The sequence below is a fragment of the Callithrix jacchus genome, chromosome 1 (assembly GCF_049354715.1).
Source record: "Callithrix jacchus isolate 240 chromosome 1, calJac240_pri, whole genome shotgun sequence".
NCBI lineage: Eukaryota > Metazoa > Chordata > Mammalia > Primates > Cebidae > Callithrix > Callithrix jacchus.
In genome coordinates this window covers 89,770,938-89,791,756 of record NC_133502.1, presented here as the reverse complement: position 1 = coordinate 89,791,756, position 20,819 = coordinate 89,770,938, and the positions used below count along the sequence as shown (strand labels likewise).

The 20,819-nt window shown below is 50.4% G+C and overlaps 1 protein-coding gene and 4 pseudogenes across 3 annotated transcripts in view; 3 read left to right on the top strand and 2 right to left on the bottom strand.

The window, feature by feature from the left end:
* Window positions 1-212: 212 nt before the first annotated feature.
* LOC100412297 (autism susceptibility gene 2 protein pseudogene) lies at window positions 213-1,870 on the top strand (annotated as a pseudogene).
* On the top strand, window positions 1,851-3,230 carry LOC108591900 (autism susceptibility gene 2 protein pseudogene; annotated as a pseudogene).
* Window positions 3,231-12,001: 8,771 nt separating this feature from the next.
* Window positions 12,002-17,278, bottom strand: LOC144578667 (NUT family member 2G-like; annotated as a pseudogene). Its single transcript, XR_013524922.1, has 6 exons — window positions 17,161-17,278; window positions 16,787-16,923; window positions 14,553-14,852; window positions 14,024-14,139; window positions 13,544-13,672; window positions 12,002-12,799 (listed from the first exon to the last, which is right to left on the bottom strand). The product of XR_013524922.1 is annotated as an NUT family member 2G-like (transcript).
* LOC144578666 (uncharacterized) lies at window positions 15,270-19,502 on the bottom strand. Its single transcript, XM_078345617.1, has 4 exons — window positions 19,418-19,502; window positions 18,226-18,371; window positions 16,962-18,037; window positions 15,270-15,932 (listed from the first exon to the last, which is right to left on the bottom strand). Exons 1-3 carry the CDS (start codon window positions 19,500-19,502, stop codon window positions 17,432-17,434), a joined length of 837 nt encoding a protein of 278 aa, XP_078201743.1. The 3' UTR covers window positions 15,270-15,932; window positions 16,962-17,431.
* Window positions 17,649-20,819, top strand: part of LOC100895549 (isoleucine--tRNA ligase, cytoplasmic-like) — a 60,049-nt pseudogene continuing 56,878 nt past the window's right edge. The window contains exon 1 of the transcript XR_013532842.1: window positions 17,649-17,866. The product of XR_013532842.1 is annotated as an isoleucine--tRNA ligase, cytoplasmic-like (transcript). The remainder of the gene's footprint in view (window positions 17,867-20,819) is intronic.

Sequence of the window (20,819 nt, the reverse complement as noted above, 5' to 3'; positions counted from 1 at the left end):
TAACTCGGACTACAGGCGCGCACCACCATGCCCAGCTAATTTTTGTTCTTTTCAGTAGAGACAGGGTTTCACCTTGTTGACCAGGATGGTCTCGATCTCTTGATCTCGTGATCCACCCGCCTTGGCCTGCCAAAGTGCTGGGATTATAGGCGTGAGCCACCGCGCCCGGCCAGGAGCCCTGTTAAGGAATCAAACCATGAACTTGGGGCTAACCGGACCGCTTGACCCTTTGCGACCAGGCATCAGATGCCAGCTCTGAAAAACTCTTCAACACTGTTAATTGTAAACAAAGATCCGGACTTAGGTGTTGGCACGCTAACCAGAACATGACAGCCAGGATGCAGGGCCGATTGTCCCCAAGATATCGGGTTTAGAGAGAAGCCAGAAGAGACAGGACTGCTGCAAAGAGCCGATCTTTGAGCCTGTGGTGCTTAAAGACCCCTGCCCTCAGGTCGCACAGCCCCAGACGGAGCCTCAACTCCGAGCTCCTTCTCCGGACCCTGACTTGGTGCAACGCACAGAGGTCCCGCCTCAGCCTCCACCTCCGAGTACGCAGCCACCGCAGGCCCTGGAGGCCCAGATCCAGCCCGCCCCGCAGCCTCCGGGGCAGAGGCTATCCAGGCCACATTCCCCCACCCAGCTGCTCCATCAGAACCTCCCACCTGTGCAGGCCCACCCCTCCGCTCAGAGCCTCTCCCAGTCATTGTCAGCCTACAACAGCAGTAGCTTAAGCCTCAACAGTTTAAGCAGTAGGAGAAGCAGCACTCCAGCGAAGACTCAGCCTGCCTCTCCTCACATCTCCCACCACCCCTTGCCTCCCCGTTCCCCCTCTCCCTGCCCAATCACAGCCCCCTCCACCCTCCAGCCTCCCCCCCCCCCCCGCACACTCACATCACCCCAATATGTTTGCCCCTCCCACTGCTCTGCCTCCTCCACCACCACTGACATCAGGAAGTCTGCAGGTGCCGGGACACCCGGCCGGGAGCACTTACTCAGAGCCATACATCTTGCGACAGGAGCTGAACACTCGTTTTCTGGCCTCTCAGAGCGCTGACCGCGGGGCTTCCCTGGGCCCTCCGCCCTACCTGCGGACCGAGTTCCATCAGCACCAGCGCCAGCACACTTTCACGCCGTTCCCCCACGCCATCCCGCCCACTGCCATCATGCCGACGGCAGCACCTTCCATGGTGCGTACCACAGGCAGAAATTTTGGCAAATACCCAACAAAAGTTGACTGCTTCTACAGGCACAGTCTCTTCCATTCCTACCCTCCTGCAGTGTCGGGCATCCCCCCTATGATCCCACCCACTGGCCCTTTTGGTTCACTACAAGGAGCGTTTCAGCTGAAGACATCCAACCCTATCGATGTCGCTGCTCGGCCTGGGACAGTCCCACGCACTTTACTCCAAAAGGACCCGAGGTTGACAGATCCTTTCAGAACTATGTTAAGGAAACCAGGGAAGTGGTGTGCTATGCATGTTCACATCTCCTGGCAGATTTACCACCACCAACAGAAAGTCAAGAAACAGATGCAGTCAGACCCACAGAAGCTGGACTTTGGACTGAAACCCGAGTACCTGAGCCGCCCTCCAGGCCCCAGTCTCTTTGGAGACATTCACGACCCCCGTGATCTGGCAGGCCTTCAACTTTGTTCTCTGCCGCTGGTGCTGCACACCCAACGGGGACCCCTTTTGGACCACCTCCTCATCACAGCAACTTCCTCAACCCTGCTGCCCACCTAGAGCCTTTTAATCGGCTGTCTACATTCACAGGCCTAGCAGCAGTTGGTGGCAATGCCTTCGGCGGACTTGGAAATCCTTCCGTTACTCCCAATAATATGTATTCATTTTAACTCTGAATGCTGTTAGAAGTTTTTTGGGAAAGCGTTCAGAAGAGACACTCCAGCCACTCTTCACCAGAACCTATCCTCCCGGTGAATGCCCTGGGACATAACCACAGCTCCACTGAACAGATCCGGGCCCATTCGAACACTGAGGCTCGGGAGAAAGACAAACCCAAAGACAGGGAGAGAGACCACTCGGAAGCCCGCAAGGACCTGGCCGCCGACGAGCACAAGGCGCAGGAGGGCCACCTGCCCGAGAAGGATGGGCACAGCCAAGAGGGGCGCGCCACAGGCGAAGAGGCCAAGCAGCTGGCCCGGGTGCCATCCCCCTACGTGCGGACCCCCGTGGTGGACAGCACCAGGCCCAACAGCACCTGGAGCCGGGAGGCAGAGCCGCGCAAGGGTGAGCCGGCCTACGAGAACCCCAAGAAGAGCTCCAGAGCTCCGAGGTCAAGGTGAAAAAGGAGCGAAAGGAAGACCACGACCTGCCTCCGGAGTCCCCACATACCCACCGGGCCTCAGAGCCGCCGCCTCCCAACTCCTCATCCAGCGTGCACCCGGGGCCCCTGGCCTCGATGCCCATGACGGTGGGGGTGACGGGCATTCACCGCATGAACAGCATCAGCAGCCTGGACAGGACTCGCATGATGACCCCCTTCGTGGGCATCGGCCCCCTCCCGGGCGGAGGGCGCTTCCCCTACCCTTCTTTCCTCTGGGACCCCATCCGGGACCCCTTGAGGGATCCTTACCGAGAACTTGACATTACCCTAAGAGACCCGCTGGGCAGGGGCTTTCTGCTAAGGAATGATCTGCTGCACCGGCTCTCACTCCCCTGTACAAAGCCCACCGCTCCTTCAGGGACCGGGAGCCTCACAACTACAGCCACCATCGCTACCACCACCACCACTGGCTGTCGTGGACCCTCGGTGGGTGCAGGAGCGGGGAGGCCACCTGGACGAGCGGGAGTGCTTGCACAGGCTCAGAGAGGACCATGAGCACATGCGGCTCCACTCCCTGCACCCCGCCTCCCTGGACGGGCACCTGCCCCACCCCAGCCTCAACACCCCAGGACTCCCCAGCATGCACTATCCCGGCATCAGCCCCACCGCAGACCACCAGAACTGACTCCTCAACAAGATGCCTCCCCCACTCATCTCCACGCTGGGGGGCCACCCGGTCTCTCCCAGGAGGACTACTCCTCTGTCTGCAGAGATCAGGGAGAGGCCCCCTTCCCACACGCTGAAGGATATCGAGGCCCTATAAGCCGAGAACTGGAGCACAAACGAGGAAGAAGAAACCCTAGGCAGACACCAGGCCAGACTTTAGAGAGAGAAACTCCTGCATAGCTCACACAGACTTGGGGGGAAGCCCCACCTCTTCCCCTTGTAAAAATGTATAGATAGACTCAGTGCAGATTTTGAAATGTTTTGTATATGTTGAGATTTTCAGCTCTTTTAGCCCAGTCATATGTTCTCATGTCTCCTACTTTTTGTTTCTGGAACAAAACTTTTTGATTTGAACCAAAACAGTGACGATGACAACACACACTCATTGGATGATCATTGTGAGGGGGCGGCGGGACGTCCACACCATCCCTCATGCAAAACTCTTTCAGATGAGGTGGGAAGGCCATGTACATAGTCAATGTAAAAAGAGATTGCTTCATGAGCTAATGGTTCATATATGCAAATGGGTAAGATGAAAGCTTTACTTTGTACAAATGTAAATAGATAAAGATTAAGTAACATAATGTCATGTAGATGTCTCGTTCAACCTGAGAGAGACTGTGCGGAAGAGAAAGAATATAGAAAAGTAGAGTCTGGAGGGCTGCGTGAAGGTTATGGTCAAGAGAGAGATTGCGCGGAAGAGAAAGAATATAGAAAAGTAGAGTCTGGAGGGCTGCGTGAAGATTATGGTCAAGAGAGAGACTGCGCGGAAGAGAAAGAATATAGAAAAGTAGAGTCCGGAGGGCTGCGTGAAGATTATGGTCAAAACGCAGCAAACTTATTTTTGTGGGTTACAGCTTTTATACCTTTTTTCTTGTTTACATTTACTTTATCCCAGTAGAAAGAAAAAAGAAGGAGTAAACAGAAAGGAAATAGAAACTCCATAAAAAATAGTTATCAGGGGCTTGTGATATCCGCTCAGAAAGCAGTTTAAGGGGGCTTGTGATAGTAGTTTACATTTCAAAGATTTTACATTTCAAAGATACAATGGCGCCCTTAAGGTGGCTGGTTAAACCTGTTTTTCACCAGGAGCTAAAACAAAGGCTTGGCTCCAGGGAAAATATGGGCAGAGGTCTCTGCTCCTCTTAGGCATCTCAATTGCAGCAAGTTTATTGCTTACACAGAGACTGAAAGGGGACATGGAAGCAGACAGCATAATGTCCTCATAAACTGCAGGCCTTTGCTTTGCATTCTGTTGTTGCTTTTAGTGACTCAGCTCACGGCCCTTTGTCTCACTCGACAGCCCTCGAGTTGGGGAAATGCAGACAGGTCCAGCAGCCAAACTGGGGCGAGTCAACTAGCTGTCTCGAGCCCTTGGCGCGAACACTACAACATAATACATTAATACTTCTTAAAATGTGCTACTTGCAAACTTAATATCAGTGAACACAGTCTGCTGAGGCCGTGTTCCCATGTATTATAGACAGCTAAACCCTTCAACTATGCAATGAATGTTCAGGCTTTTCACAAAAGCCCGCCTAACTCAAAGCAGCCTTTTCAGACCCATTTACAACATACTTACGGTCATATTTTCACTGAACAAGCGCTTACCTGATATGACTCTGTTTTCCTTGCTTGTTTTTTTTCAAAAGGAGAAACATCCTATTTTGCAAACTGGACCCCAGGCTGGAACTTAGCATCTGAAGTTGCTGCTTGTGGGCTTTGGGGGAAAGTGCAGCCCTGGAGAGGTAACTGAGGACGTGAGCAACCGGTGCCCAGGAGGATGGGATTTGCCAGATGCCAAAATCAGGGGACGGGTGGTGGTGTCTGACAGACACACACAGGTCGCCAGTGACTTCACACACACCTCGTGAGAACCATGCCTTTTTTAGTGTGTCCTCTTTCATACCTGTACACACTTCCTGGTTTTGTAATGAGATTTACTTACACCCAAACAGATCCTGAAAGAAACCGTCCAGGTTTTCTCAGATGATGGATATGTTTTCAATAACCGACCAATGGAAGGTGCACATTTCCCAATGTGACACGCTGTATTCCAGTTGGTGATCGAGTCTGGGAGCAGCCGTAACAGGCCAACCTGTGGAGCCATCGCGAGTTACAGAGGGTTGAAAGATGGCAGATAAAAGTCTCGTGTGTGAGTGTGTTTTTTGAGTTTGCATCAATCTTAATGTCTCTTCATAATATTTTTATAATACATTAAGTCTCTTGTCTACATATTTGGAGAGAATATGACTTTACTAGCAGAGAAATACAATATATCTCGTCTACTGGACTGTAAAATATATGTATGAAATAAAACTAGTTCCATTTGGTCTTCTAGTATATATATACATACATATATATACATATATATATGTATGTATATATATATATATTTTTTTGAAATGGAGTTTCACTGTCGTTACCCAGAATGGTGTGCAATGGCACGATCTCAGCTCACAGCAACCTCCGCCTTCTGGGTTCAAGCAGTTCTCCTGCCTCAGCCTCCCGAGTAGCTGGGACTACAGGCACGCACCACCATGCCCAGCTAATTTTTGTATTTTTAGTAGAGATGGGGTTTCACCTTGTTGACCAGGATGGTCTCAATCTCTTGACCTCATGATCCACCCGCCTTGGCCTCCCAAAGTGCTGGAATTATAGGCGTGAGCCACTGTGCCCGGCCTGGTCTTCTAGTATATTAAAGTGCTGTCTGATGTTGTTACCCTGTTTTTGCAAAAAAAAAAAAAAAAAAAAGTTAACTACAGACCATTGTTTTTAATAAGCAGAGAGATCTATTTCAGTAGTAAACTGAAGGTTTAGTTGTGAACTTCCGATTTTGTGAACTCCAGATGTTGTGCAGTGTTTTTTTTTTTTTTAAGACAACAACTAAAAAGAATTCCACGGAATATGTACACTGGAACTGTAGTGGCAGCTTTCAGTATTGTAAAGAGATTTTTCTACATGGACCTTTTTGTTGTTTATCCTGTAAGTAATAAAGTCCTTTCTAGATCCTATGTGAAAAGAAAAGTGAAGCAACTGAATCTTCAGCATGTTCTCATTGGCGGAGCCTTCTTGTGTAATGTAAACTGTGCCATGTTATTAAAAAATGTGAACAGAAAAAAAAAAGAATTCTTATAACTCAATGACAAAATACAAACCAATTAAAAATGTCGAGTACACATTACTCTAGAGAAAATATGCAAATGGAGAATAGGTACATGAAAGAGGTTCAACATCAGGGAAACACAAATGCAAACTACGATGAGATGTAACCTCAGAACCACTAGGATGACTTGATCAAAAAGAGTTGATAATAAATGTTGGCTGGAATGTGGAGAGAAGCTGGGATCTTCATACAGCTAGTGGATATGTAAAATGGTACATGTACACTGGAAACAGTCTGGCACCTTCTGAAATAGTTAAACATAGAGTTCCCATATGGCCCATCAATTCTGTTCTTAGTTATATAGCCATGAGAAATGAAAACATACATCCCCACAAAACCTTGTACACAAATGATCTTAGAAGTGTTATTCACAATAGCCAAAAAGTAAAAACAACCCAAATGTTCTCAACTGATAAATGGATAAATTTTAGTATATCCATCAGTGGAATATTATTCAATAATAAAAAGATTTGATGTAGGCCGGGCGCGGTGGCTCACGCCTGTAATCCCAGCACTTTGGGAGGCCGAGGCGGGTGGATCACAAGGTCAAGAGATTGAGACCATTCTGGTCAATACGGTGAAACCCCGTCTCCACTAAAAATACAAAAAATTAGCTGTGCATAGTGGCATGTGCCTGTAATCCTAGCTACTCAGGAAGCTGAGGCAGGACAATTGTCTGAACCCAGGAGGTGGAGGTTGCCGTGAGCTGAGATCGCGCCATTGCACTCCAGCCTGGGTAACAAGAGTGGAACTCCATCTCAAAAAAAAAAAAAAAAAGATTTGATGTAATGATACATACTAAAAACATGGATTAACCTTGGAAATATTATTCTAAGTGAAAGAAGACAGATGTGAAAGACACACATTGTATGTTTCATTCATACAAAAGTCCAGTGTATGTAAAACTATGTGGAAAGTGAATTAATTACATAAGGCTAGGGAAGATGGGGGTGACGGCTAAAGGATAAGAGGTTTCCTTTTGAGATGATAAAAATCTTCTAAAGTTTATTGTGGCGATGGCTGCAAATTCTATCAATATGTTTAATATGACAGTTTCAAATTCTATGAAAAAACATGAATCACACAATTTAAATGAGTGAAAACATGCTATGTGAATGTCTTATTAAAACTTTTATTTTAAAAATTAGCTGAAGCAAATGGTAGAACATTAACATGGGACACATCTAAGGGGTGGCTATATTATTCTCTATTTTTATGTGGTTGAAACATTCCTACTTTTTTTTTTTTTTTTTTTGAGATGGAGTTTGTTACCACCACTTTTGTTACCCAGGCTGGAGTGCAATGGCACGATCTCGGCTCACCGCAACCTCCACCTTCTGGGTTCAAGCAATTCTCCTGCCTCAGCCTCCCGAGTAGCTGTGACTACAGGCGTGCACCACCATGCCCAGCTAATTTTTGTATTTTTAGTAGAGACGGGATTTCACCTTGTTGACCAGGATGATCTCGATCTCTTGACCTCATGATCCACCCGCCTCGGCCTCCCAAAGTGCTGGGATTATAGGCGTGAGCCACCAGGACCAGCTGTTTTTTTTTTGAGACAGAGTCTTGGTCTTGTCACTCCAGCTGGAGTGCAGTGGCATGATCTCGGCTGACTGCAACCTTCGCCTTCAGGGTTCAAGCAATTCTCCTGACTCAGCCACCCAAGTAGCTAGGATTACAGGTGCCACCATGCCTGGCTAAGTTTTTGTGTTTTTTTTTTTTTTTTTTTGAGACGGAGTTTCGCTCTTGTTACCCAGTCTGGAGTGCAATGGCGCGATCTCGGCTCACCGCAGTCTCCGCCTCCTGGGTTCAGGCAATTCTCCTGCCTCAGCCTCCTGAGCAGCTGGGATTACAGGCACGTGCCACCGTGCCCAGCTAAGTTTTTTTGTTTTTAGTAGAGACAAGGTTTCACCATGTTGTCCAGGCTGGTCTCGAACTCCAGACCTCAAGTAATCTGCCTGCCTCAGCCTCCCAAAGCGCTGGGATTACAGGTATGAGCCACCATGCCAGGCCTAAAATTTACATTTTTCAAAAAAGTAAAAAGCAGTGGGTGTGACTGCAGGATGTCTTATGAATGCAGCATCTGTGACACTGGATGTTGGCTCACACAGAAGGTCCCATTCCTGAGCAATGCAGGAAAAAGCATGAGATGGGGTAGGAGTTGATGTGGCCCAGCTGGCTCAGATGACACACGATGGTCCCAGCGGCCTGACTTGGTTTGTGAGATGTGTGCTTTGGGGTTTTATTTTGGCACATTATGGAGTGAAGCCTGTTTACAGTCGGTTTCTATCTAGGCTAATGAAGGGCAAGGGGATGAAGCAATTGACTTAGACTAACGATCCACTGACACTGATTAGGCATCTTATGAACCTGTCTTCACCTGTGAGATTTCTACATTGTTTGTGTTTAATGTCAGAGAATATCTTTTAATCACTCATAGTTTATGCAAATAGTGTATACATGATAAACCTCCTTACAACATGATCTTTGGAATGAACTAAGACAAAGGAGATTCTGAGGAAGGACCATGGCATGAGAGGTGGAATTCATCCCTTGGCCGACTGAGATGAGGATGGAAAATGAACCATGGGTAAACACAGCCTTAGTCCACATACATTTGCCTAAAATGAGCTCACAGGGCACAGGTGTGGAGACCAATCATACTCAATGGCATCATAACTCAGAATCAGTAACCTAGCATACCAGCTCCCTCACAGGGATGTACTAGGATGGGGTCCACTGTTGAGTGTCAGCGTCCAGTGATGGCCAAGGACTCAGTGACAGCAACTCTGGCAGGTCTGGCTGGATATCAGCCAATTGGCCAGAAGGTGGCAGCCTGGCCCAGATCCCCCAAAGCAGGTAATTCTCACTAACACTGCCCAGGATATCTAGACCTGAAAGACATCTGAAGTTAGAATCAAAGTGCAGCTAGAAAAGGGCAGCCACCTGGAGCAAGTCCATTCTGGCAGCTGTCAGAAAGCACAGCATGTTCACTATTGGGGGCTGGCCTTGTTCACGTCAGATGGAGGTTCCCAGAATGCCATGGCTTCTTCAGGGATCTGTTGTCCAGCGGCGAAGGGAGGAGGCTCTGGAGGCAAACATGCCCATGGCGCCCCAGCTGCACTGGCTTCCAGGGAGTGACCTGGGTGCATGAGCAGGGAGGCCAAGCTCACCAAAAGCCTCAGCACACCCCCAGCACCTGGTGTGAGCAAGCTGCCTGGCTTCCCTGAGCATGGATGTGATGACGTCATGGGTGTTTGCAGATTCCCTTTCACTGTTTGTGACAGCACTCCTGGTTCACGTGTGATATGCTGCGCTTGGGGTGGAGGTGTGCTGACCCTCGTAAAGGGCTGAGCCTTTCTTCATTCTTTCCCATGGCTCTGATGCACGGTTTCCAGATACCACTTAGGAAGAAAGCTCCTGAGATGATAGACCTTGTGCTAGTCACATAGGGCTCCTAGGGTAAAGTGTCATAGACTTGGGGGATGGATGAGGCATGTATTAAGAAAAGTAATGTATTTGTCACAGTCTGGGGGCTGGAAGTCCAAGGTTAGGGTCCCAGTGTGCTAAGGTTCTGGTGAGGGCTCTCTTCCTGGCTTGCAGATGGCTACCTTCTCACTGTGTCCTCATGTTGGGGAGAGAGAGCTCTGGGGTTTCTGCTCCTTACCAGGGCCCTAATCCCAACATTAGGGCCCCACTCTCATGGTCTCGTCTAACCCTGAAGAACTCCCAAAGACCCCATCTCCAAATACCATATTGTTGGGAGTTAGGGCTTCAGGAACTGTGGGGGATACACATTCAGTCTATCAGAGCCCCCCAGTCAGCCCCACTGTCCCCGTTTAGGGGCAATTTTAGGCCTCAGGCGGGACACAGTGGTGGAGGAAGCACAGGTTCTGTCTCCTGGAAATGGTTCAGCCAAAACAAGGACAGGAACATGGGGCAGACAACAGCCAGTGGGGTAACTAGCAGGAGTCCCAAGGTGTCACTAAGCCAAGGTGTCACTTTCATCCTTAGGTGAGGAAGTTGGCTCAGCACCCACACACACCAGAGTACAGACCACGTTCCCTTCAAACACAGCTCACTTACCATTCCTCAGCCCTGCAAAGGGGAGGTACTACCTCATCTCCTGAGGATGGCCCTGAAGGTAGAGGAGTCACGGGAGCTGCACACATCACCCACCAGTGACTCTTCATCCCCACATTTTCCTCAGTGGGCTGATGTGCGCTGAGCTGGGGAAGCCCTGCCAAGATAAACTCTTCTTCCCAAAGGCCGCAGAGGGCAGTATCCGACATTGCCCACATGGAGCAGAAGGGATGGGGCAGAGGGGCATCTGTCCAGCTGACTGGTGTGTTCTGGGGGCAGATGGGGCCAGAGAGGATCCAAACCTGGCTCCCTTTGTCACTAGGCAGAGGGGCCAGATTGCTGTGTAACAGACAGCTGTGGCCGACCAGCCTCTGCTGCTGGGCCAGCCCCTAGCACCATGACCACAGCTCTGCATGCAGGCAGTGCTGGGACCAGTGCTCTGGCAGTCACTGTGGTCCTCAGCCAACAAGGACCCTGGGGAGGAATCAGAAGTCAGACGGTGAAGAAGGTGTTGGCCAGGAGGGAACCGGGGCGGGTGCCGGGTCCTGTCTATGCTGGGATCTGAGATTCTGAGAGGTGGGTTAGGGGTAAGAGGGTAGAGGTCGGCCACATGGGGTGAGGGGAGTTCAGCAGAGAGGGGGAGGACAGGACAGTGTGGGAAAGAGCAGAGCATCCTCCCCAGCCTCAGTCCCTCTCCTGATGCAGTCCTCATGTCACTCTTAGACTCTGGAGTTTCCCTTCAGCAAACGCCTGGCCCCCGACTTCCAGGGCACTTCCCAGACAGCCAGTGCCACATCTCAGGCAGCCCCTGCTCTGCCCTTAAGGTCTGTGCCTGGCAGAAGGGCAGCTGACCCTCGGCCCCTCTCGGCCTGGGTCCCAGCTCTCCCTGGCCCTGGGACCAGCAGACACACCCACACTGCGCCTGGCAGGCTGGCCATGCTTATGCCCTTTGGTGATGGTGGGTTGGGAGGGAACTCTTTCAGATACCAATATAAGCTTGTGTCTGCATCAATTCCACCCAAGAGTTCAGTCATTATATGGGAAGGGAATCATAGCTGTAGGGGTGCTCCATGCAGGACTCTGAGGGCCCCTGAGGCCAGTCCCTGTGGCCACAGCAAGGAGCATCTGCGTCCACCAGTTGGACAAGACTCTTTCCTGCCCAGAAACTGGAAGAAGGACTTCCCCTGCTCTCCACGCACCATCATATCCCAAGCACACCCCTGTGGATGGATGCCTCGACAACTCCCCTCAGCCCAGGGCCTATGCTTTTCCTGATGAGGGTTAAGCAGGAGAGGCCACTCTCCCCGTGTCCATGTTGCAGGCAGCTGCCGTCTCCTCAGCTCCCACGGGGCAGAACAAGAGCCAGACAGCTCTCAACATCCCAGGATTTTCCAGGGATGCTGATAACTAAAGCAGGCGGGGCCTTGTGAGTGGGTGGTGGGAGGGATCAGGGTTTCCTCAGCATCTGTCAGTCCCTGGAGCATCTGAAGGGGCAGCCTACACCTGGAGAAAAGAGTAGGGCTGGCCCCTGTGGGTCCCCAGTGCCTGGCATCTCCCGGTCCCTCTGCTCTCCCTCACAGACCCCCCTCCACTGAGCAGCACAGCCCTGAGGACAGAGGCAGCAGCCCCAAGGGCATTTCCAACACAACTATATTTATTCATATTTACATACGAGACCCCCAAGGCATTGCTCCTACCTCCTCACAGGCCCTTCCTTCCTGTTCAGCCACCATCTCCCTCCCCTCCCTCCCCAACCCTATGAAGCTAAGGCCCAGCAAGATCAGCATTGGAGGAGAAGCTTTTGTCTGCTTTGGGGCATTGGATGTCAGAGCCCCACCCTCAGGGATTGGCACCAGAGAACCTGTCCTGTCCCCCTACTGGCTACATGCCCGCTTCTTCTTCTTCCTGGAGACCAAGGGGTCACCCTTTCTCTTTTGAGGCGTGAGGGGCCACCCATCTCCCAAGCCAGGGATTTCGCCCCAGAGACTCTGAGCCCAGGCCCTAGGTGGGGCATCTGTTCAGCAGGGGGTGGGCCTCTGAAGAGAGCTCGCTTCTTGGACTTGGTGGTGGGAGCCAGTGCTGGGCTGTGGCCTCCTCTCTGAGCAGAGGGAGACTGAGGAGCTCCCTGGGGACCCCGTCCTTCTGGGCTGAGAAGGCCTGAGGCAGGGACAGGGCTCTGGGGCAGCCTCCAGGGCAGCAGCCTGTGCTGGGAACTCAAGAGGAAGGCCAGGCTGGGGAGCTCCTCCTCCTCACTTGACCCCTGAGCCAGCCCATGTGACTCCCTGACAGGACACCCTCCAGGAAGACCCAAGGTGTCCTGGGTCCCCAGACCAGGGCAGGTGGGTCTGTGGTCCTGGGGAGGAGAGTATGGCCGGGTAGCCCTCAGTCTGCAGGAATTCGCACTCTCCAGAAGCACAACAAGGCTTTTGGACCACTCATGCCAGTGCAGGCTATGTCTCGTCCCTGAGGGTCCAGGGCAGCCTTCTGGGGTGGGCAGGATTCCACGCTGACCCCTTGCTGGGGGACATCTTGTGGGGATCACTCCTGCAAAGGGCCCTTGACAGGACCCTTGCCATCTTGAGCTTGAGCCCATACACGTTTCTCCTCTCCTGGAGGCTGAGTTAAGGGAAAAGAGGAAATCTGGTTGCACTGATTTTATAAACATAAATCTTTGCCTCTGACATTTGCAACAGAATGGCTGAGCTCAGGCCTTGTGGTATAATGAGACATTGTATGGTTAGACATTGTGTGCCTCCTAGTTCCTTCTCTGCACAATAACTCTATGACTTTGTTTACCTCTGCTAACTTAATCATATTGTTTGCATATAATCCTATATGAATAGGCAACGTTAGAATGACATTTGGAAAGGTCCATCTGTACCTTGTTAACGATCTTACTTGCTTGTTTGACTGATTTTAGATAAACGTATGTTTAGATTTATGACCCCCTTTTGCAAACTTTATTGTCCCTTCGCTGTACACCCTATGATTAAGAGTCATACTTTCTGTACCCCTTTTCTTGTGATTTATGTTTTTGACTTTATTTCAAGATACAATGGAATCTACGTCACTCCTTAAACACTGAAAGGTATATAACCTGTGGTGTGAACAAATAAACTTGCTGTTTTGGCACTTGCTGCTCTGGCATTGCCTGGCGGTCCTCCAGACCCCACTGCCTATCTATCTTTTCTTCTGCGCACTCCCTCTTCCAGGTTGAGAACATTTGAGTGGGGCTGAGGCTCTCCGCTGGTCGGAAGCCCCCCAGCAGACGTGCCGGACCCCCACAACATCTCTCTCTGCTCCTTGGCCCACTGTAGACTTAGAAGGACTTGGGTCCAACCAGGTGGTGCCATGACTAAGGGCTGCCCTCACACACTGTTCCTCCTTCAAGGATAGGAGGCGCTTCTCTGCTATCTGCGGGAGGAAACGGGGCAGTTACTGGCGCTGCCCCAAGTGTGAGCAGGGCCCAGGGTGGTGGAGACCAGGGCACTTGGGGGACAGGCAGGAAAGCCTGAGGCAGCTGGCTTCCTGTCAAAGACAGAGGGTGTGGCTCTGCCAGGCATCCCGCTGGGCCTCACTGCAGTTTGCATCCTGACTCCCCTCCCTGGCTCCTCTCCATCCTGCTCCATCTGAACCTGCACCTCGGAGTGGCTCCCCAAGAAGCTGAAAATCCCCCGCAGGGTGGGGTAGGCAGTCAGGTGGGACTTGTGTGCCGGGTCCCTCCTGCCCCTGGGGCACCTGGGTTCCCCTCCCTCCTTTCTCTACCTGGGCAAGGGTGAGTCCTTCCTCCTGCTCCAGCTCCTGGCTTAGGGCTAACAAATCCATCTGTGAATCTGGGGAAAGCAATTCTTCCAGGGATCAGGATGAATGACGGCCTCCACCTGGAAACAGAAAGAGGAGGGCGTGAGCTTCCCGGGCAGGAAGTAACCTGGAGCCAAGGACATCTGGAGGAGATGCAGAAAGCAGTGAGTGCCCTGTACCCACCCTTCTGGAGCTGTCTCATATCATGGCGACGACCAGCTCCATACACAGACCACAGACCTGGCAGCATACACACAGGCAGACAGAGACACACAAACCACACATAGACACACAAAAAGACCCACATACGACACAGGAAAAGACACAGACACAAGTAACATACACACTCCACACTCACACACAGACACACAAAAACACACAGTAAAAAAATCACAGGCACAAACACACAGCAGAGCTTAATTCCAAGGACCTGAGAGTGACCCCCTTCCCCCCATCGGAATTCTGCAGACCCCAGCACTTCAGGCCAGCCCACCTTGGTGACGAAGTCTTTCTGGGAACACAGATTGTCAATGTAGCTCATGAGGCCTTGGTCTAGGAGCATCCCGTCCCCTTCCTGCTCCACTTCGCCCTCTTCCCATTGTGCCTTGAGCTCTCCCGTGGCCCCAGCGGGAGGCCCCAGCAGGTACTCCATGATGTCCACATACTCCTGCACCACTTCAGAGGGGATCTCCTCAGGGCCCTTGGTCTTCACTGGCTGCCGGGGCGGTGGTAGGTGGCCCTTGGTCTCCGCTGGCCACTGGGGCCTGGGTGGTGGTAGGCAGGCAGGTGGGGCCTACAGGCACGTGCCACCGCGCCCAGCTCAGTTTTGTATTTTTAGAAGAGATGGGGTTTCACCATGTTGGCCAGGTTGGTCTCGAACTCCTGACCTCACGTGATCCACTCACCTCGGCCTACCAAAGTGCTGGGATTACACGTGTGGGCCACTGTGCTCAGCCTTAGATTTTAAAAAATGTTATTTATTTATTTCAGAGTTGGGGTATTGCTATGTTGCCCTTGTGGAACTCCTGGGCTCAAGCCATTCTCCTGTCTTGGCCTCCCAAACTGTTGGGATTACATGTGTGAGCTCCAGTCCTGTGTATTCTCCACAGCTCCCAGTGTGACCATTACTAGAGGCAAAATTCAAATCAGGGGTTGGGGATGGAGAGGGAGGTAGGGCAACGTATTTGACTTTGAAGAGATTTTCTATAAATTTTGGAGGAGTGGGTATGCTACTGGCATCTACTGGGTGGAGGCCAGGGATGCTGTCAAACATCCTACAAAGCATGGAACAGACCCCACACAAAAGGATTATTCCATCCCAAAAGTCAACAATGATTAGGTGGAGAAACCCAGGGCTCTGACCAGTGAGAAGAAATGTTCCAACCAGCAGACTTCTCGGCACCTACCTTCTTCCCATCCCTCCTTGTTTCTGAGATTACCCCACTATAAGACATTAAACAGACTGGACACAGTGGCTCACACCTGTCATCCTAGCACTTTGGGAGGCTGAGGCCGACGGACTGTTGAGGGCAGGAGTTTGAGACCAGCCTGGCCAACATGGCAAAATCCCATCTCTATTAAACATATTTAAAAAAATATTAGCTGAGTTGGGCATGGTGGCTCATGCCTGTAATCCCAGCACGTTGGGAGGCAGAGGAAGGCGGATAACCTGAGGTCGGGAGTTCGAGACCAGCCTGACCAACATGGAGAAACCCCGACTCTGCGAAAAACACAAAATTAGCTGGTCATAGTGGCGCATGCCTGTAATCCCAGCTACTCGGGAGGCTGACGCAGAAGAATGGCTTGACCCTGGGAGGCGGAGGTTGCGGTGAGCCGAGATCGCACCATTGCACTCCAGCATGGGCAACTCCGTCTGAAAAACAAAAAAATTAGCTGAACGTGGTGGTGCACACCTGTCATCCCACCTACTCCGGAGGCTGAGGCACTGAGAATTACTTGATCCTGTCAGGCAAGGTTGCAGTGTGCCGAGATTTCCCCACTGCACTCCAGCCTGGGCAACACAGTGAGACTCTGTCACACACATCACGCGCACACACACACACACACACATTAAATACGCAAATCAAAGTGAATAATCTCTCAAGACTTGTCAACTTGCAACTACAGCGATACACTTTTATATCCCGGTATTGAAATTAGTCCCCTACTTGGCCTGTGAACGTCCCATGCCTGCCAAGTGTGTTATCTGAGACGAGCACTTCAATTTGACTGAGCAGGCACCTATCAATCTTATTTGGAAGAAAAGGTGCCAGTAAAAGCCCAAAGAGTATTGCTACCTGATAACTGCACTGCAGTTTGGAGTGTTCAAAGTGCTTTCCTTTTTTTTTTTTTTTTTTTGAGGCGGAGTTTCGCTCTTGTTACCCAGGCTGGAGTGCAATGGCGCGATCTCGGCTCACCGCAACCTCCGCCCCCTGGGTTCAGGCAATTCTCCTGCCTCAGCCTCCTGAGTAGCTGGGATTACAGGCACGCACCACGATGCCCAGCTAATTTTTTGTATTTTTAGTAGAGACAGGGTTTCACCTTGTTGACCAGGATGGTCTCGATCTCTTGACCTCGCGATCCACCCACCTCGGCCTCCCAAACTGCTGGGATTACAGGCGTGAGCCACCGCGCCCGGCTCAAAGTACTTTCCAATAACATGTTCTGAAATTTGATCTGACAGAGCTTTGGGAGGTGGTTTATTAGGGAGTAGCTGCCCTGTCGCACTCGAGGAACCGGGTCAGTGACCTGCTCCAGGACACGGGGCTGGCGGGGAGTGGAGAGAGGCCGGCTGGACTCAGTCTCCAAGTCCCGCATTCGATTCTGCAGGAATAAAAACCATTCTTCATGCTCTTTCCCTTCTTCTGTAAACAAGCAACAAAAAGCTGAGAATGCATCTTACCTAACAGGGAAGTCAAATGAATTCGCGTGCGATCATGGGAATCTTTGACTCTTAACCTTGCGAGTAGAGCTGGGTGAGTTCCATTTGTGGTGGGGGACTGGAAAAAACAGGTGTCCGGGCTTCCAGAGCCACATCCCGTCCCCACACAGCCTAGGCCAGGCCAGGTGTTCGTAGGTGAGGCTCGGTAGCTCCAGCTAACCTGGGCAGGGCTTTGTGCGGGGAGGCAGCAAGCGGGGTGAGCGGGCGACGACGCCGGCCTCTAGGTAGTGCGGTGGTGAAGACGTCTTTTTCCAGGGAGTCACAGAAAGCAAATCCATCCTTTTAAAGGGCTCGCGTCCCGCGGCCCTGAACCGGCGCGCTGGAGAACTGCGGCGTTCTCCGAGGTTCAGGGATCACAAGGATCGCAGCCCGGCCCTGTGATCCAGCTTCCTCAGTATTCGCGGTGTGCACCACTCAGGATGACTTGAGGCTTACGTCCCAGGACAAAGAGGGGCAGATCCTTCCTTGAAAGTCCTACTGCGCGAAAACGAAGCCTTCCCCTGGCTGCCTGCCTTCCCGGAGAAGCTGCGTCCCCTCAGGCTCCGGGCGCCTGCCACAGCCCATTTCCGGCGCGCACCAGGAAGTCCGGAGCTCTGGCCCCGCCTTAGCCACCTCCTCCATCGCTCCGCCCCGCTCCATCGCGCCTGCGTAGTTAGGGGGTCGGCGCCCTTCGCTGGAGAGGCAGTTGCAGTTGGTCGGGCGCAGTGTTGTGATTCTTTGGCTGCTGGGCAGCCGGCGGAGTCCGCGACGAGGCAGCGGGGACAGGGTGGCGGTTTCTGGCTCGGGCTGGGGCCGGCGGGAGCACGAACGAGCGACGGCGGAAACCGTGGGCCTGTGGACGGCGGCCTCAGCAGCCAGAAGTTAAGGTCCGCGCGGGGCGAGCGTGGGTCGTGCAGGCCCGTGAGGGGGTGCGGGTTGCTGGCGGGCCAGGGGGCAGCGCCCGCTGCCGGCCGGGCCGTGGCGGGGAGGGCCGGACCTGGGCCTCGGGGCGGGCGCGCGCGCGCTCTTTGTTCGCCGGCCCGTACTCCTCCGTCACTCTATATCTGTTGCCTCACGCCAAGATTGTTGCCACTCTCCTGTCCCCACTTCCCTTGCGGCTGTCTGCCCCTTAGCGCGCGCTTTGTTTGAAGTAGAGCTGGGAGGCTCGCGGGCGGGACGGTGGCGCTGCGCCAGAATGCCGGCGGGGAGTGGGAGCGTTGCATAATCCCGGGGCGGGTAGGGTCACTCCGGGATCGCGGGCCTGCCCTCGGGCCACCCTTCCTAGGCCCGGGGGTTGGCCGTGGTCCTTGCAAGTTGTTGGTTGCCGGAACGCCCACCGGCCAGTCCTCGCGCGGGCGCAGCCCCCTTCCTGATGCGCGAAACTGTTTCGTGCTTTAGAGAGAGCCACGCACGTTTTTCTCCTTAGTGAGTGACCTTGGATGTATTCGTCTGGGAATGAATGTGTTGAAATTTGCAGTGCGGGACTGCGCAGCCCCTGCGGTTTGGCTTTCTCCAGCATCTTATTGCATTGATTGTGCGTTCTCAATTTTACAGAGGTTTCTTTTGAGTAATGGCTTCAGTAATGTCAACCCATACGCATTTCAAAGTTTGTTTATGCAATGGTTTTTACATTTCTTTTTATTTATAATTTTTGAATTGGATTTTGTGTTTTTGGAGAGATTTTCCGTACGTGGTAGAAGTGTTTTTAATCTTGGTAAATATGGATCATTTGTCTGTTTTATCACGTTCGTCAGAAAGCAGTACAAGGAACATTTAAATGTTTTAAAGGCTTTCTTTCATTCTGCAATGACTTGTGCGAAAGACGACGTACATACTAAAACGGGAATACCTGTCTTTTTTTCTATTGGACTTTTCTGGAAGGAATTCTGTGCAATCTGAAAAGATTGAGGGAGGGTACAGTAATTGCCTTCTATATCGCTTTTGTTAAGCAGTGAAAATTAGGCAAACTTGGAGATTTATACCTGGATGTACTGAGTTTTTGAACACTCCTGAAGTGAAATTTTGGAAAGGGCAGGTGAAATGAGGCTTCTTCCAACCTCCCCCTCCCCCCTGTTTGCTTGGTTAACAGGCAAACACCAAAATATTGTAGTAATAGCTGGTAATTTACAGAACGTTGGTTATCAGACTTGATAGTTATATTAAGGTTGTACAAGATGTGTATGTCAGAGTTATAGGTAGTAGGTTGTAGAGTCTTATGAAAATACAATTTATAATCTTCTGAGTAGCAAAATGGCACCTGTTAAAATGGTTATGAATTGTCAAGGCAATAGGGCCAGTATATGTCTTCAGTCATGTTTTTATGCCTGAAATCCAGGAGACAGTGTAAATGAATGTTCCCTGGAACAGCCATTGCAATGCCATATATTGCTCATTGGTGTCCTTACAGTATATCTCAGATAATGATATGTCTTCCTTACCTGTGAACTGAGGGGTCATGATATTGCTGCGGCTTGTCTGTGCCCCTCTGCATTTTGTGGGTAGTGTCTCACATTTGGCTATCATATTTACAAGATGGGAGTTATTAATTTGGTATTAACTGGAAGAAATTTAGGTGGTTTTCACTTGCCAGTGACTTAACCTGATTGCAGGGCGTAGTTACAGCTTTAATGGCTGCACTCCTTAATTGCTAGCATCTTTTTTCTAGTGTGTCAGATATACATTCTTTTGGTTTATCATTTAGAAGAATATTGCTGAGAAAGCATTTAAATGTTAATACTGTATTTGTTTATATTTATCGGATGCTTAATTAAATGTGTTTTCTTTCCCTTTTCCTGAATGAAAAGAAATTGGAAGAAGAGAATCAACTATTTTGTGCAAGTATTTTGTTCAGTTTAGAAGACATGGTATTGTGAAAACAGTGTAGTCTCAGGAGTTAGACCTGGAGTCAGAATGTAAAAAGATGCTTGGAAGAATGGCCTTCCAAATCAGAAGCATCTGGGTTGAAATTGAGCTCCACTCTGTACTGGGCCAAAGCCATATAACTGATTCATCATGCAGTCTTTTTTTTTTTAAGAAAAAAATTTTTTTTTAATGTTACTTGAATATGTCAGTTTTATTGTTTCTGTATACACACGTTTGTTACTGAAAATTGCAAAAATAGCACATTGAAAGTCCTTTTATTGGAGTTCAAACTTTTGAAAACAAGAACATTTAATTATACTGTAGTCAAACTACCCAGTGTTTTCTTTACATTCTTGCCCCACAAGTTGGTTTACTTCGATTTTTGATGTTGTGCTTTATCTCACTGATTTCAGCCTTCTAACACACATGAAAATCTTAGGACCTACTGGCTCTTGGGGTCACGTCAGAGAGGAGTATGTTGAAGTTATTCAAACACATTCAAGCTACGTAGGTCTCTTATAAATTACTGGTATCATGGTAGAAAGGAAAAGATAACAAAAAAAGACATCACAGAACTCTTTATCAAAATTATTGGTATACAGGCTGTCCTAGCATAGAGTAGCTTTCTCAACCTGGTGCATAAAATTACCAGCAAGAAATGTACAAGAATAATTGTTAGTGGTTGAATTGGCTTTGTGTCATGATTCCCTGTTTTAGCATTCTCACGCTACGATACACACAGAAACTGCAGCCACATTGGAATGGTTCTCTTCTTGATGCATTTTGAACTCCCATTAGGCAGTGTCTACTAGTTCTTTTTCAAGCCACGGAAATCTGCTGAGTAACAGGTATCTCAATTTTACCCTATTTTCTCTCTGTATAGATAGCAGTGTTCTTACTTCGCTTACTCCTAAGGCAAGCCATCTCTGATGTCCTGGAAGATTCTCTTCTATCCAGTTGTTGAAATGAATCTTCGGG